Here is an 18,446-nt window from a genome sequence, read left to right on the forward strand (position 1 = left end):
AATACTGAAAATGAAGAAAAACCACGTGTAGCCTAACTCTTTAAAAGCCAAGTCACTTTAGGGACCTGTGCTAACACTTAATATTCTCAAAACATTTACCCCTGGATTAAGATTAAGGAACATGAGGAAGATTTCTTCCCTAAGTAGAAGCCACAGTGAAGTTATAAAGTGACCAATAACTCTTTCAAGATGCTAATTAGGAAGTCTGTAAAGGTGGTTAGATATTTATCATTTTGTAAAACAAGAGTTTGTTTTGTTCATTTTAAAAAACAAAGCAGTTGTTGAAAATATTTTCTGCAAGTGTCAATTAGTATCCCTTACTGACAACTTTTGTCATCTTTTTTGTCATAAAACAGAGCACAATTCTTCAACATTGAGAGTGGTTTGTACTGTATGACACTTTAAAAAAATGAAAAAGCAATATGGCAAAACATGGCTTTTGCTATTCATAACTTGCTACACACTGCATAGGAACTATTTAGACAAAAAAATACTCCTCTTATAGTCACCTTCCAAAAACCTGTTCCCATTATTCCTCCTCAGACCTTGACTGGCTGCAAGACAAAGTTAAGAGAAAATCAGTAAAACATGTGGTAGCTAACACACACAGTGAATAATGAGTCTCACTGTTTCATTATTCACATGAACTACTTTCCTATGGAGCTATTAATTTGTTAATATATTAGGTTTCCTAACTTTTTGTTTTATAGTAGTGTTACAGAAACAACATGTTTCTATCAAGAGTGGCAATTTATGCACTAAAGACGCAAAATCTCTTTTGTTTTACTGAAGAATAGACCAAACCAGTACAGTATAATTTAAATTAAAAGACTTTTCTAACAACACTTGGAGTAGCTTAAGAGCTTTCTCTGCCAATATAAATGATATCACCAAGTTACCAGAAAAAAGCTGGAGATGCAGCATGCTGCCCTTGAGGCAAATATAATTTGTGAAAAACCCTTCTTTTTTTTCTCTATCAATATCTGACTGGATATTAAAGAATACTGAAGATTTATTTCTTTTGGGTCTTCATGTATAAAATGAAGGATAATGCAGTTTGTTTTATTGATAACCTGCTAAAGTGGCTTTTCTTATGTTTGATTCAGCGAGTCTCTAAAGTGTGCATGTTTTTAATAAACAGACTTGGAATATTTATTCCAGGCTCCCACCCAGCTGGTAAAGCTCCAGAATTATGTGACAGGTCATTATGTGCACATTGGACAAACTATTTCAATGACCTGATTTGCGATCAACTTGTAAACTGAGTCTTGTACTGTAACTGTTGCTTTTCATTAAATTCAAACTGTTTTTTGCATGTTTTTTTTCTCATATGGCATGTGCTTGCAAATGAAGTGGCTGTTTAAAGTAGGCAATAAAGAAGGCAATGCTAAATGTAGGTTTGGACATTCCAGTGCAACCCTGTAAAAAATAAATTGCCTGTTCTTCTAAGTTAGTCTCACCATGGCCTGCAGCCAGCTATACATTAATGGATATGCCTTTTTATTGGTGAAGACAAAATACTGTAATAAAAGTCAATCACAGACTATGTTACTTTTGCCCACACTAACAAGTCATTTAGCCCTCTATTACTAATTTCTCAGAATAAAGGAGGTTGATTACAGCTACAGTACATACAGTATACAGTACATACCTCAGCAAAACAAAACTACATTTTGTTGCACTTTATTGGATAATGTATATTACAGACTTCACGGTCATTTACACAACTTTACAGCACCTTCTTTGAAACACAATAGTTTTAATTTAAGTAAAGGCTTTAACTTTGAGATGTATTGTAGTTAGGTGACACTTAAAACTTGATCTCAAGAGACAAACATACTGTAGGCTTTATGTACTGCTTCTAAGCCAACAAATACAAAACAAGCACAAGTCAACACTTCCCTGTGAAAGTCTACCACCTATTTCAAAGGAATTGTGAACCACACAAATCTAAAGAAGTCCTTCCATAATGCAAGCAAGTTAAACCACCAGGCCGGGAATCTATGCTGGTAAAAAGAAATCTGAATAACAATTTCCCATTAAAGTTACAACAGGAAAATGACTTACAAACTTCAAGGAGAACTTTACAGCAGTAAGGTTCTGTGAAGCCATAATATCATGAAAACACACACAGAATAGCTTATATCCAATGCTGGTCCAAGTCAACATATCTTTTACAGAGACTCTCATTACTCAGACAGGACTAAGCCTGCACAGGAAGACATGACTGCCATGTTTTTCAATTCCTGCAACATTATAAACACAGAAGAAAACTGAACTGTAGAGTTAATTTAAATAACCTTTCCTTCACTCTAAAGTATTTAATCTCATTGAATTACTGGGATTATGCTGTCATCTATACTATACATGCTTTGGACACAATTCCACAATAATTTATCCAAGTTTTTTAAAAACTATCTTCCTTTGCTCAGAGGTGAAAAGGGCAAGGTAGGTCACAGTAAACATTGGTCAGACTGACCCGTGTATGGGCAGAGCTTTGCATGTTTAAACATAAAATGTCTTACTTGTTGATCTACAAGGCGTGTAATGTCTTCATTCCTTATTAAAAAGCCTGAACATGGATTAGTAGTTGGCTGTGAGGATGTTCAGATCAAGAGGTGCCAGGCTTGAAAAAATAGCATTAACCCTAACAACTGTTGCAAACTTCCTTAAGGAATGTAGGGTATGTTCGAAATATGACTAACAGTGAGTTGGCTAAAGATGTGTACTAGAGAGACAATTATTGATCAACTGCTCTTCGAAGAACAGCAGCTATCAAAACTTATTCTGTGGAGTATGAAAAGCACCTAAATATGGTATGTGGCTTCCTGTTGGCAACAGTGTTGCAGTGCAACGTTAACAGCCAAGTCACCTTATTTTGTGGTATCTAGAAAAAACATTCTGTGGTATAAATCACCTCTCTTTATTCGATTTACCTCATATGAGACTCTAAAAAAAGTTCTGAGTAGCTTTGATGATTATCTTCTGACCCTTCAGTAGAACATGACTTTCTAATGCTATCCCAATAGGCCTTGAAACAGTGGTTGGGTGGTTGGTACATTGAACTTTGATTCACAGTACCTCAGGGCAAAGTGAAACTTCTTGAAAGACTTCCTCTTGATTTTAATTAGCATGAAATAAACTACTAATCTCCTTCCTCCTAACTGTGGCTAGACATCATTAATATCCATCTTTGCATGAGTGTTCAGCAGCTTGAAGACGCCTTTACTCTTTGAATGACACTGATCTGCTGCTTTCAAGAAGGACCACACTAAACCACACTAAAATTAGAATGATTACTGTCTATTCTCTGTAGTACAGAATCACAGTTTCTGTGGTACTTTCACAGAGTCCTACTGCATCTTGACTCAGTTGATAATATGATATAAATAATAATCCTTTATTAAGTCTTTTCAGCCTTTATTAAGTCTGAAAAGTCAATCAGTGATGACCAGGGAAGAACATTTTCCTGAAGCAATCTGCGTAGTGTCTTGAAGTAAAACTGTGATCCACCAGTCTTTGCACAAACCCACAATCATCCAGTTATTATAGAGTCCAAACCCCTACTCCAAACAGCCATTCACAATACAGCTGCTCAGTTTTAGTAGGTTAATAGCCAGACTGGATGAGTCTTACTTTTATGCAAACTGAAATCGCGTGGCTAAAATTTCATTTGATTTCTCAGCTCTTATCCTTTATGGTTCATTCGCTTGGTTTCCAGCAGCCTGCATCACGCAACACCACTGCCCTTATCTCCTGCCCACCCATGTCCTACACAAGCGAGAGCATAGCAGCAGCCACAGAGGCAGGGGGACCAAGCATGAAGACTGAACACCCACTGACTAACAGCATGGTGTTAAGGTTTTGAACATTTAAAAATAAACTTTCCATTATTTTTATTTCTCTCATCTTTCCTGTAGCTGTGAAGGGCCATGCAGCTGCAGTGCCTTTGAAAGGGGAAGTGAGATTCACAGTGTTGAATCAGCAGCTTGAGCTCTGTACTTCCAACTTGGCAGACACTCAACAGAAAGATTACCAGCAAACAATGGTGGCTTTACAAAGACACAAAAAAACTTTCTACAATGTCCAGGGAAAAGAAAACAAAAACCAATCCCAGTCCACAAAAATCCCTTTTTACCTCCTATCTTTTTGTCAGAGAAACCGCATGAATTCCCTGCCGCTGATCTATTCAGAAATTTTCCCCTACCAAAAAAGAGAACATCCATAAAGATTAAAACTATTTTGTTCATGCAATCATAAGTACAAAAATCTTTTTTGATTTGCAGATTAGGGCATTTTCTTGAAAGTCTAAATTTGTTATTTTGAAAAGACAATGAAACCACTTAAAAATGAAGCTAAGGAGACTGAAAAACCTTCGTGATCTTCACAAAAAAAACAAGAAATCTTTGCGGAGCCAAATCACGGTGTACTTTATTTTGTTTACTGAAAGGCTACAAATACAGTCAGAAGAACATGTGGAAAATGGGTGTTTATTAAAGCATTAGGTTAGATGCATTGAATCATTGGCCTTTAAGACCTATTATGTGAGGTTTCCCTGCCTCCTAAGCTAGCCAGGAGTTTGGCATGTCTGACCAGCGGAAATGCCTGGTCAGGGGGCAGTATGTGGTCTCATCCTCGTGTTGGACAGAACCAAGAAAGCAGGTGAGAAACTGGAAAGGGGCTCAAATTCACAACGTGCCACATGACTGGCTGCTAGAGCTAGCTTTAAAAAAAAATCCTTTCCTTGCCATTCACTTGCTTGGATGCTCTTACTGAAGAACGGGGGATAATTACTCATTTTCCAGAGTGATGGCAAGTGGGAGAATAAGAGGAGTGAAGTGGCACAGGTGTGCTTCAGCTTCAGTTTGCTGCTTGAGCCATAGGAAAGTCTGTATGTAGGGCCAACAATGGGAAAGACAGACATGGCATGCACACACATGAGGTGATCAGTCTAGTTATCCAAATCTGGAAATCAGGGTAATAAAGTCTCTTTCAAGGAGTCATCAAAACATGCTTGCAAGGGTCAACAAAATGCCTCCTGCATCGTGCAGGACACTAAAATGCTTAAATTCAGTAAATGCTTACTGGGATACAATACAACCTTAGCAGACATTTAAAGCAACAACCAACAGGACTCTTTTACACACTAATACATGGATGAATCAATGCTTCAGATGTCCATAGGAAACTTCTGCTTCCCCACAACCTTTGTCAACATTCCAATGAGTTTGCTTGCACCTTGAAATATAGGATGTTTACAGAAAATGTTTACAATATTCCTGAATATTTGACTAGACATCCTTTGACAGGAGTCAAAAGTTTATGACTTCATAAACAAGGCCTAGGAAACTACTGTACACAAACATGGGCTATAATAATCTCTGACACACAACATATCATGGTTAAGAAAGAAAAAAAACAGTTGAAATAAAATAAAAATTCAGCAGGAGGGTCATATTGACATATAACTTGTAAACTTCCAATTGTAGAATATCTAAAAATATGTAACTTCTGAAGTACCTCAAAACCATAAAATAGAATTATTCTAACCTTCAAAACAGCATAACTGGAAGAACACAGCAAACCCACAGCAGCCAGAATTACAGATAACACTGATTACACCGATGTAATACAAGACACAGACAGTAGATTGGCAAAGCATACATACATAAGCCACAGTCCAATATAGCAGTTCGAAATGAAGAATATCAGGAGTCAATCAGAAGAGAAAGGGCTCCTTTGCCATACTATATGAAGAAGAACAGCACTTTTGAGTGGTTGTGCTGTTCTGTTATCCATGTTTCCCGAGTTGGAAATCATTGTTTTCTCATCCACAGTAAGCACTGGCATAAGACATTAAACATTGGATAGTTGACAAAGAAGCCTTTGTTTCTATTCTTATACTTTATAGCTCAGAGAAGACCATTCTATAGGAAAAAAGGTATGTAATTAGCCCTTTTCCAAATCCACTGAGAGTATTCCTTGGAGTTAAGATGATTTAATGCAACTTAACCCTCATTTTTAAAAATACATAGGTACCAGATGGGGCCCGTATAGTTGGAACTCTAAAACTCATCCATCTTCATTTCAAGCCAAGAAGTTACTTTTACAACTACTACTTAAAGCTATCTTTGTGAAACTATGCAGGGCCAGTATGTGGCAAAAACAGAAGTGTTTTGTTGGCTGTTTTCAATAATAATTTGTTTTCAAAATTAACAGCATTGAGCAATAATACACAATATCCAATACAACAAGACAATTCTCTGAAAGAGATGCACAATATCCCAGACTAGTGTGCAAGTTCAGTGCTATTCTAAAGCAAGAACATGACCCTGGAAAGTAAATACAACCACAACTTAAAATAACTCAACAGGGGAAGTTGCACATGTAATATTTTCAACTGGACATACAGTACCTTACTGTGTGTCACCCAGATATATTGTTTTAGCCATGAATGTGCACTTACATTCTAACAATACTGTATTCACCATCAGGCATATATAAAGATGAAAGTAGTGGCCATTTTGCAGGAAGGAATGTAAATTAATCAATGTGCATTGCATTAAAGATCACCATTACATTATTCAATTTAAATAACATGCATATACAGTATAATATGTATCAGAATGCACAGGAAAACCTGTTGCTTGTATCAGAATGTTACAAGAATTTTCAGGATGCCATGGCTGAACCAAAAGATTATACTGAGTAATTAAATCAAAACCTCTCAAATATCCAATCCATATTGTACAGTTTAAAAAGTAACCAAGTTTCACCGATCTTATTTCCAAGATGATTCAGTAAGGCAGTGAGGCAAGACGTGTTTTCAAAGATAAGTATCTTGAATTCACAAATAGTATTTATTTGAAATAATCCTTCCAAGATAACTGTCAAATTTGCAACACAGTTTTCAGACCCTAGTTACCCACAACCCCTCCACGAGCACGGCCTCTTTTGCTTCACAAATCCACTTGAGCTACACACAAAAAAAATAGAAAAAAAAACACGTACCCGGACATTAAATAGGTAACATGACTTGAGAATAGTTTCCCAAATGTGTTACAATCCCTAAATAAATGTGTTAAATCTGACTATACACGTTACAGCTTGTTGCGCTGGTACGAAAACTAAATGGTTTATTTAATGCAGACATGGTTTGCCCAGTTTTAATAAAGCATAGCTCAGCAGTTCCAATTCACCTCCACTTAACCATAAAAGTTGTGCAAGTTAATAACAGTTTAACACACATTTGCTTAAGATGTTAACTTTAGTGTCCAGTTATTTTTCTTCTAAAAAATTATGTACAAGAATACAGTAAACACGTTCAAATGTGACAAACACGAATCTTGCAGGACCAGCTGAGCGTTATATCTGTTGTCACACAAACTATTCGCTGTTTATCTTCCACGCACAAAAAGCAGTAAAACAGTTGTTTTTAAAGTTTTGTTTCAATAAAAAAATATTTTTTTCCGTGTCTTAAAATTCTAACAATGCAAAATGCAGCAATTACTGGAAGACGTATATCTACATTAAAATCACATAACATAATGACTGTTAGACATTATTACAAAACAGATTTTAGTAGACAAATCGTGCAATGCAATCCCCCCAAAACTACAAGCTTTGTTCAAAGAACTCAACAAGTTCACTACCGTGATTGACCATTACCCAGCGTCTCCCACCCCTGCAAAGTTAAAATTCAGCTGCCGGCGCAGAGTAGACAGCAAATTAATCAGCACAGTACCTTTTTTCTGAGCACCTTCTGACAGTTGTTACAGATCAGATACGAATTGTTACTGGAGAGAGAATCGGGATTGACGTTCATTTTGGACGTTGGTTTGGGACTGCAGGTCTAATTGCTTTTTTCCCAGCTGTTGACAGATAATAGGTGCATTTTCCGGAATGCTAAAAGAGCCGAAGGTCCCTGGATGTCATTTGGGGTGGCTATTTGGTGATGGGGGTGTTCTAGCACTCAAGAACGAAGCCGGTGGAATCAGTATCACCACAGCAGATAGTTCTCCTTCGCTCTCGCTCCCCACACAGAAGCCCACACCTCCACTGCTGGGTCCCAACTTCAGACCGAGCCAAGTTAAAACACGCCTACTGGCCAATAGTTACTTTGAAGAGGCTGAGCGCCGGGGTATTGAGCTCGAGTCGCCTCTCGCTCTGCAGCTGCAGAGGTTCGGTCCGTCTCCTGCGATATTAAAAAGGCTCCTATCTGGGGTTTCATCAAGGCTGGTCAACTGTTGCTTAAGCACGTACCGGTTACCCAGTACGTTACAGCGATAAGGTTTAAGACACACCATGTAATTTAAATGTGCTATAAACAACAACAAAATGTTTAACTGATGCATGTTTTTGAAACAGATGATACGCGATGAGCGATCGGACATAATATCACATCACATACAGTTTGTTGTAATGTCAGACATTACAAGGTTCTACAAATTTACAGTAGATGGAACTACAAGACAATTCGTTGCGAATTGCTGTTATGGTTAGCACTGTACGCTTGTGATCTTCTGCGCAGTTTTTCCATTTCCAGACTAAATCAAATAACACTGATGCTGTAAGGATGTAAAAACAGCTGTTTGCAATTTCGAGCAACCAGTGCCAATATTGATTTATACAGTTATAATGTTTCCAACAGATTTTACATTAGCGCTCAAGATCAGAATCTTTTTACATCTCTTAGAGGGGGACAGAAGAAACGCAGTTTCTTAACTGTGTCAAGACTTAACTGTGACACACCTGTAAGCAGCGTTTAACTTTAATATACTGCTTGAATGTATGACCGGTATTACCGTGTTTTATGAGTCTGGAGACCTGTTGGATTTGTACTGAACGTTCAATATTTTCATTTGGGTTAGGATACCGTTTTATACATGTATTAAACGAAGGAATGAGACCTGTGCGTTTTGCTTTTTCAACTTAACGATTATTACTGTAGGTACGTATTTTGTGAGTGCTGACAGTATTCCGTGCTTTAAAATACACTTTCATGGATTTAAATAACTTCTAATCAATAAGCAGTTACTAGTTTTTGAGTTGCTCTCTATCTCCACGTCCTCCTTCAAAGATAACGCTTATCTAAAAATGACGTGATGCCACAGTCACATTTTGTTTTCCAAAAACAACGTAACAGTAGTGTTTAGCTATTCCCAATGTAAATTTGTAATTTTTTAGTAAATACATTACACCTAATATAGGCAAAATGTCACATAAAGTGTTTAGTATAGTGTTAGGTTATTGAGAAAGACAGTTTCGAATTGCCTATAACTTAACCAAAAAGTCATATTTTCATTTTGTAGACCGACTACAAAAACCCTTCGACTCGGCGCCGAATTTTAGATATGCAACCGAAGATGTAAATAAGGTACAGACACCTGGTGTATGTGCATGGCTGAGGAGCCAATGTGGTGAATCAACCATTTGTGGGATTTTGCTTTTAATACCTCTAAAACAGAATCCCTCCTAAAATGTATTGTATTAAGACAGCGTCTCTACACTTTTCTCAATCTGCTTCTCCTACACTTTATTGTGTGAGAGTTGTCCTTTGGAGATGGTCTTAACTCCTTGATCATCAAAAAGAGTAGTGATGTTAACTTCAGTGTCATGACTAAATTTTAATCTGTGTTTGACCTCGATTGGTACTGCACTTAAGCAAAGACAGATCTGTGGATCTGTTCCTATTCATTAGGCTTTGCTAGTATTTCACATTACAACAACAAATTAATAAACATAATAGAAAGCTGATCAATAAGATTAATACTCGGTACATAGAGGGAATGTGGCTGATTGTAAAGTATGGTGGACCGGTTTTATGCTTTCTTCAGTTAAGCTGGACTTGTGTAAGGCTGGTTATGTCCTTACCAAACATTGTCCTTTCATCACTATTTTTTCCTTCTGTTTCAACTGTGTCTGTACCAAAATGAGAATATTTATTATTATTTCCTCTATTTGAAAAAGGTGTAAATTCAATTTGTTATTTTTCACACACAAAATAAGACAGTTTAAAAACTTATCAAGCTGGTTGTGAACTCTGACAAACAAATGTAGAAATGAAAAACAGATCACTGTGTTGCTGCAGTCTGTCAAAACCGCATAGCTCAACCAACACATTGAAAAACAACTTTTCTGCGCCTCCAGAGTTTTTCACCCGGCAACAACATGATGTCAGCAGAAAGAGTCTGTGACCAATCACAAGGTTCGTTCTGCAGAAGTGAGGTCACAGTGCAGTATCCTAGCAATGTCTGAATAGCTGTCAAGTAAGAGAGCTCCTGCACTTCCTCTGGTCTGTCAGCCTAGACACCATGTCTCCTGAGTATCAAAGCATTTCGATGCATTGTGTGCTACCTACTGTACTCCTATTGTCTTCCATCTTAGATAAACTGCAAGAAAACACAGTAGCAAAAGAGAAAGATAATGCACAAACCCTGCTGCAGAGAAAGTACAGTATATTCATGTACATTCATGTCAGTGGTAAACATTCTGACCACTGAGGTGAGTTTTAAAGCGGTTATTTAAAGTTTCAGCATGTTCACCTATCATGTTTTCTTAAATTTATCAAGAATATTTCTTGTGTATTCTTCACTTTGTTCACATTTTTGCTTGAGGAGAGGGTATAGGCCGCAAATATAGTTTCTCCTCGTGAACTACATTTATTACTACAGTAATTTGATATGGCATGTCTTTTAACACCTGTCTTATCTGTCTACATTTTGTTCCAATGGCAGACTCTTCAGTTGTTTTTGTTATTAACCCTTAGCTTTCTGAAGCTGACTTTTTTAGGTAGCCTACCATTTATGATCGGTACTTGTTCATTTAGCACACATTTCTCCAAAGAACATTACAGAAACAGGCAGTGAGCTAGGTTATCAACAAGTACCTCTGCAGTACCACTTACAGTATAGCCTCAGTTTTACATCAGGAGCCTAGGGCAGAACCCCAGCAGATTAGGTAACTTGGTCAGGAAACACTTTAGCAGAAAGGTTTGAATTAAGAACCTCCTCATAACAAGCTCATTATCTTGACCACAGGACCACAGAAACGTCTTGTGTGCTGATGATTCACCTGACAAGAAAAAAAGGAATAACAATTAACTGCATTCAATAATAATCCTTCATTTATACCCAAAACATGGTGCTTTGGTTACAACCAAAGGACGATCAGACCACAACAAGGCTGGAGTCTTTAGTTCCAATATGCTCACAGTTGTGTGATTCTTGAAGTCAGTTGTTCTATAGTTCACCCCATTTATCATATATAACATGCTGGGAGTGAGGCCAACAACAAGCACTGAGACCCAGTAAGAAAGTAATTTATAACAGCCCCATACCTATGAACTCTCCTGGTGAGGATGAGAGTATAAACACATTTAGATAGCTCCATCTCATGAAGTGCACTAAACGCACAACAAAACACAGACAAATTGAAAGAAAAGGGTCTCTGCAGTAAATACATGCGATGCTGAAAGAATATAAATATGTTGCTTTTCCAATACACAGATGGATAATTATGTAAAAAGCGTGATTTTTCCACAAGTTTTGGAAAGTTATATTTTTTTTCATACTTCATCATTTTTTCAATATTAAATGTAAAAGGTGCTGTCTCACAATGAATTACAAACTGAGATTTATATGACTGAAAATGATTGGGGTTCTTTTGTGAATGACTCTCATGATTTTGAAGGAGGATTGAACCAAACTACTGTTCTATTTCAGAGACTGTGATTTTCAAGCTTGTGTGCATTGCTTTCCCACTGGGTTTGACTGTACTTCCATAAAATCTTCATTTGCTTGGCGAAGGGGACACTACTGGAAATTTATGATTGCTCTTTTGTCAGACGAGCATCTGCGCACCTATCACAGCTTCTGTGTTAATAATTATCCATCTGAAAACTGGTTTTTACTAAGGAGTATTAAGACTAGGCTCCAGATAATGTTGTGCTGAAAGAAGCACTTTGTTAAAAGGGGGGTGGCTAAATCTAAAGAGAGCAGACACTGACCTTAGGCCTTCAGTCAATTCCCAAGAGTTGAGCAAGAACAGATTCCCGTTTCAACAGCTTATCTGTATCAAAAAATTCACAGCAAAATGCTGTGATTTCATTTTGTTCTCTTTGGAGTGATGGGGGGGGCTTCTATTGATGTCCCTTTCCTAACATGATCATTTTTAATATTTGGCTGATGAATCACAGAAAAAATACCGCCTAGCTAAATGCGAAGAAATTGAAATGCCAAGGTTGTTATGGAAACCTGGAATATGTCCACTCACTGACACCTCTTCTCTGACGCAGAAAGCTATAAATATAGTAACTCTAATGAAAAAAAAATCAGGACACATTTTGTCCCCTTCAAAGTGGAATTAGTTTGTGTGTAAGGATGACATTGTTTGTGTGTGGCTTAGAATATAGACAAAGCTTCAGTTCGACAGTGAATATTTCACTCAACTTTGTAAGATATTGTTTGCATGCATATCAAAGAAATCAGAAAGGCTCGATTTCTAATAATCTTGAAAAAAACAAAAACATCCTAAATAACACAAAACTTTAGAAATATGATTAACATGATTAACATGAAAAATGCCCAGAAAACCTTGTTGTTGTAAAACATATGACATTCTAAACACTTTAAATGACATTGCAATGTTCCCTTGATCAATTTGCAAAGCAAAGCAGATGCATGTAATGGACTTCCCAAAAGTAGGAAGAAAAGTAATTATTCTTCAGAGAAAAAAAGAAAACATTCTTATTTTTTTCTGTTTTTGGTCTTAATTTCTACAAATTACGTTTATTTGCCTACAAATAGAGTTTGTTTCCAGGAATTCTATTTAGTTCTGCCTGCCCTGGCAACAGACATATTACAAAGACCCATCTGTAGGGGGTTGGTGTGCTAAAATTATTATTTTTAAAAAAACAAACACTGGGGAACAACTTTTATATTCACAGCCTTAGAACAAAGAGGAACTTCTGTTAAATATCAGCTATCACTTTTTTTAGGACTCACACTCCTTTATAATCCAGACCCTGCCAAAAGTACAAATCCTAAGAACAAGCTATACCGTAGTAAATCAGGACCTACAGTAAGTAAATCTGACCTCTTGATAACTGCATCAATGGTCACGTGACAGCATCGTTAAAAACTAGTATTTAGCACTGGCATAGCTATTTGATTTGTTAAAACTACTCTAAAGTCTTTGTTGTTTCACAAAGGTGACTTTTCTAACACCTAAGAAATCTTTTACAGGCTTTTAATTGTTTGCATCATCTGGGCACTAACGATCATTTTGAAACATCAAAACGAGTTGAAGAAAGCACGGAGGAGTGTTACATCAGATGTTTTAAAAAAACAAAGGGAAAGTGGCCACTGGTCGAGAGAGATGGAGCCAACTCCCTAAACTCGATCCTACTTCAAATTTGTTTTCATTCCTGAAACATTTGGCGGAGCAATGTTTAGTAACGAGGAAGTTTGTTTTTCCAGGTTGGTTGCCTTTTCATTTAATTTACCTCAGCTCAAAATATACTCTTCAGTGCAAGAAACCTCTGACTCTTCTGACCCACAATCCAGTTCTACTATTTTTTGTGTCACCCATTAAATGACTTGGGTGTTGTTGGCCAACTGTCAGCAGAATGTGAGCCAGTACTTAGAATCATTCGGATGGCCTTGGTCAGTCTGTGCAGTGGTGGGCCTTATGCCAGGCTGTTGCTATTGACACAGGCACAATCCTTTGCTTCTAGACCTACTCAGGAGCATGCATACTTGAGCTGCATACTTTCAACTGCAAGAATTTCTTGGTAAGGTTTACAGTCACGATATAATGCTGCCATGATGACGGCAGTATTAATAGCTCTCAAAGTGTTCTCCAAATAGAAACAAAAGACCTGTTCCTCTTGGTAAGCTGGTTGTACACAATTGTATTTCACTAGGAACAACAAGGCCAAATAACTAAAGTTTTTCAATGGTTTATAGAGTGTTTTAGTCATAATAAATTTGGCTTAACCAGTTTCGCTGAGGGCTAACCTCAGCAACAGGAATGATTATGATTTAGGACAGCTGAGGCTGATTGAATTTGTGTGTTGCCAACCCTCAGAAACTTTCATTGTAAACTCCATTTGAGATTTACTACAATTTAGCTGGTGTTTTACTTACCAAGTCAATGATGAACATGAGTATGTGCACATACAGCACGCTCCAGGATGACATTGAGACTGGGTTTGCTACTCCCTGGGATTCTCAAGTTACACCAGCTGCTGGGGGAGAAAGGGTTCACTTTGTTGTGTTATTCTGGGATGGATACTCTTGACACTGAGAAGAGCAAAAGGAGTCAGAGCCAGCTTAGCTAAACATAACCCCACAGACACACTGACCTCAAAACTGGAGCTTACAAACCCCTTCGTCAGGCTTTGTTCACTTCATAGAAAGCCAAGCAGAATGTGTCGCCATAATGAACTCAATAGCATTTATCTTGTGGTTAAAGCACTGCACAAAATGAAAGGCAAAATAAAATAGTTGAAAAGACTTTACTGATTTGTCTTTTTTTTTTTGCAGTAAACATTTATTTCCTGCAGTATCTTATCATTATGGCCACGACCACATTTTTCTTCATTAATATATTCTCGATATGTGCCATATGTAGCCCACTGTGAGTTTCCTATGATTGCTGATTTGCTGATTTATTAGAGTTGGCAAAACAAAAGTAATCAAAGAGCTTTCTTGACCATTTGTGATCTGTCCAAAACATCACTGCAGTGCAGTTTAGGTTTAGTTATTTAATGCCTAATCAACTGCAGTAAATAATGAGGAATTGTAGAAAACCTATAGTATATTAAAACATACGTGAATAGAAGAGTTGGAGATTGGAACATGTATTTTTTTTTAATTCATAGGTTGTTTGTTACAGTGTAGCTTGAGTTATTTTTTTATTGACCAAGTCTATTTGTGGACAGGAGGTAACTCTTGAGATTAAGAATATCAGGCTACAAAGACAGATAGTAGTCTTCAAGAAACATGGTTATATCTTCCATACAACCATACATGGAGTGCCTTCCATTCATTCTGATTGGGATTCAGACTTGGCAGCTGAACCAGTTGTCATTGATATGTGGGACCGGATTAAAAAAAGGGCACATCGAGGCTTCTGTGTCTAAATGTGTCTATATGCTACAATTATATTACAAAAAATAATTCCTTAAATGCCATGTCAGCAGCCTGTTTTTTTTCAGTGAGACTGAGTTGAATAATATTGAATTCTAATCCAAAGCTAAATCTGGATCAGTGCAGGTACAGGCAGACCATTACTTTGATCTTTATCAAGAGATTGTTTATTACCCAGGAAAGCCTCCAAATCTAGACTAGCAATCAGTAAATAAGGCATAACTAGAAAAAAAAAAACACCCACCAGTGTAATCCTTCATCACACATCTTATGATCAGATCTAAAAATAGGCATCAACACATATCTAGTCTTGCCCAGGGCTTATTGTCATCAGAAAACATGGAGGAGCTGCTAAGAAATGCACATTTATTTTAAGGACTGGTCTTGATAAATACGGCATGAATATGCTGAAAGTACAGTAATATTATAAAATATCCCCAAATGTTTCAGATTGCAGTAATTTATTCCATTTGTTAGTTGGTTCTTGCATGCCAGTCAAGGCACTTACGCAAATCAAGACAAAGAGGGGACCTTTGTAAATAAAGCACCTCCAGATGTAGGAGAAAACTGCCAACTTTTTCCAGGGCAAACAATAATGATTTTTTTATTAGAGAAAGGGAACATTTCAGCAGATCTCCACATCAATGCATTACATAAAAACAAGACAGTGGCAACATGTAATTCTTGATTTATATATCAAATCAATACAAGTTTAAGAAGCACACATCCACCACAAATAATTCAGACATGGGCACTGATATCTTGCAATCTTTGTATATATGAAAAGCAATACAATCTAAAACTAGGCCAACTGAGTTACAAAGCTAACCCAGCTTTCCCAGGACAAGCTGTTGCTTTCTTCCTTGATTATTCAGTCATCGTGCAGCCAGTAATTTCAACATCCTATCAAGAGATTTCTTTTTTTTTTGAGCATCGAACGTGTTTTTTAATTTGCAATACATCTATGTCTAGCCATTAGATGACGGTCTTTAAAGCATGCCTTATCACTCAAAGGAAGTGATACTTCCATATGTACTGTACACTGTTGAAGCTTTTCAATTTTTATTACAGCTGAACTAACATCATGATTATGTTAAAATGTCAGGCTTTATAAACGTATTTTACATCTGTGCTTCAATGGGATTATTTAGTTTATTGGATTGGATTAAGATTTAACCATTACAGGAAAATGCTTGTATGCATACCAAAGTTTTTATTAGTGTGGGTCAGGAAATGTCTGTATCTTGTTCTCTAAAAAAGCTTCAGTAGTTACATAATCAAGCTTAAAAATATATTAGATTGTTATGTAAAAAGTAGCATGAACATCTACAGAAATATACACTAGTTTTAAATGCTGTAGAAATCCCAACACAGTGGAATTAATTTACAGTTAATCAAGATAGAAATGGCAGGTGGAACTTGGAAAAATGCACTGTATATAAAGTCTTATTATAAAATGCACTTGTGTTGAAATGATAAGATTGACTTAAACAAGATTAGATAAAGTAGGATTAAGATTTTATTGCACATTCCATAGTTTCTTGACTGTGTGAGATTAGTCTGATTAGCTCTTTCAATGTGAGATGGCCCATTCCCGTTGTCATGGCCTGGAATGGAATTAACAGCCATTCAACCTCATTAGTAGAAAGCTCGTATGATCTGTTACATCACTGACTGGGCAGGATACAGCCATAGCACCAGGAAACAGAAATGAGCTTGTGTTGTAGCACAGTGACAGGTATCACTGCCAATCTCATGCCCAAAATTAAAAGGAAAAAATCAGAAAGGTATAATCACTTAAATGGGATTTAAGCAGAAATAATACTCAGCAATATGTAATGGTAAATTTGAACAGACAGTATCTATATTTGTGTGTAAATGTGACCTTGTGAAGACAACAGAATAGAATAACCTAATTCTGGTTTAATATTGCTAACCCTCTTGTTGGCTTTTAAATTCTATAAGATTTATGATGTTGCCCATTATTGACTATAAAGGTTTGAGATATAGTTTTGCTAAACAAAAATATTTCAAATGAGCTTATAGTACACTGTTACTACATTTACCAGAACTGTATCTCAAACTGCAGATTTTAAGACTGACTAAATAAATTCTTAGAGTCCCTAGTAAAGTTGCCATCTTTAAAGCTTGTTTTTCCTAAATATTTTTATTACAATACAAAACAAAAACCATAGAAAGCAAGTAATTACAAATTTGCTTCATACATAACCTAAACAGTGAGAGGAGACAAATAAGACAATAGAAAAGTAACAGAACAACACAAAGTTTAACCATTTAAATAGCTGAGGACACATTTGAATACATACAGCCATGTCATATTAGCCTTTGAAGTGTTACAGACACACCATAAACAGGAACTTTTGACCCTTTTCCTCTAGTACAGTATGTTGTCCAGACACACACTGTAGGATATTGTTTAAAAACCAGGTCAATGATACTACATTCCTCTGCTCTAGTGAGACTGAATACTTCCAGTTACATCCATGTGTGTTTCATTTAATTTATTATGTTTAAAAATATTAATAATAAGAGAGGTACCAGCAAAAACAGACAAATGGAACTGAGGCTTCTAATCCCAGCTCACAAACTGAAAAGCATTTTTCAGTAGAGAAATAATTTATCTTAAGCTGTCAAGTGTAAGTGCCTCATATACAGAGAATCATGGAAAGTATTATTTCCCTGTGACACTGCGCATTTTTATCGCCAGAAAAACTGCACTTTAATAAATCCTTTGCCTATTTTTAAAGTTAAGCATGAAAGTTTCTTTATGAGATAGATCTTGATGTGTTTTCTCTCATATCCTTATCCATAATTCATAGCCACCTCATATCATTTGACTAGGCAGGCAAATACAAAAACACATAAAATAAGCTACCCTTGAATCCAAGTGTCTACACAGCGCAAACTTTGGAAACAGTGACAGAGTGCAATTACTCTGTGGTGCATGATCTAGCTGTGTTTAAAGAAGAGATTACGGGTGGAGTGGGTTCAAATGAGCATATTGTCGTCACAATGAATTGTTAATTACATTCTGCTTGGACAACACCTTTCTTGAACATTGTGTGCATGGTATAATTTATACCTGCAAGTGAAATACAAGCAAACTATTTGTAAGTGGGTTAGTACTGATGTAAACCCATGTAAACAACATAAAAAGGCAAGACAGTTTGCTGAGCTCAGTTGAAAAGCTGATTCAGTGATTTAAGACTGCCGACACAGATATTGCGTTTGAATCATTCACTAACAGCGGCTCATTCCTGGGTTGGACACGGA

The 18,446-nt window shown here is 36.7% G+C and overlaps 1 protein-coding gene across 3 annotated transcripts in view; it reads right to left on the bottom strand.

Moving 5' to 3' along the window:
• The window catches only part of LOC148830495 (sestrin-3-like), a 27,875-nt gene extending 19,795 nt beyond the window's left edge, over positions 1-8,080 (bottom strand). The window contains exons 1-2 of one of the 3 annotated variants that reach the window (XM_088920299.1): positions 7,745-8,041; positions 510-554 (exon numbers count right to left, since the gene is read on the bottom strand). In XM_088920299.1, coding sequence (XP_088776425.1) covers positions 510-530 — 21 coding nt within the window. In that variant the 5' untranslated portion in view covers positions 531-554; positions 7,745-8,041. Of the gene's footprint in view, positions 1-509; positions 555-7,744 lie in introns of all 3 variants that reach the window. The other 2 variants (XM_088920300.1, XM_088920298.1) reach the window with 2 other exon arrangements.
• Between the last annotated feature and the right edge of the window lie 10,366 nt (positions 8,081-18,446).

The sequence above is a fragment of the Atractosteus spatula genome, chromosome 7 (genome assembly GCF_055471065.1).
Source record: "Atractosteus spatula isolate fAtrSpa1 chromosome 7, fAtrSpa1.hap1, whole genome shotgun sequence".
Classification (NCBI taxonomy): domain Eukaryota; kingdom Metazoa; phylum Chordata; class Actinopteri; order Semionotiformes; family Lepisosteidae; genus Atractosteus; species Atractosteus spatula.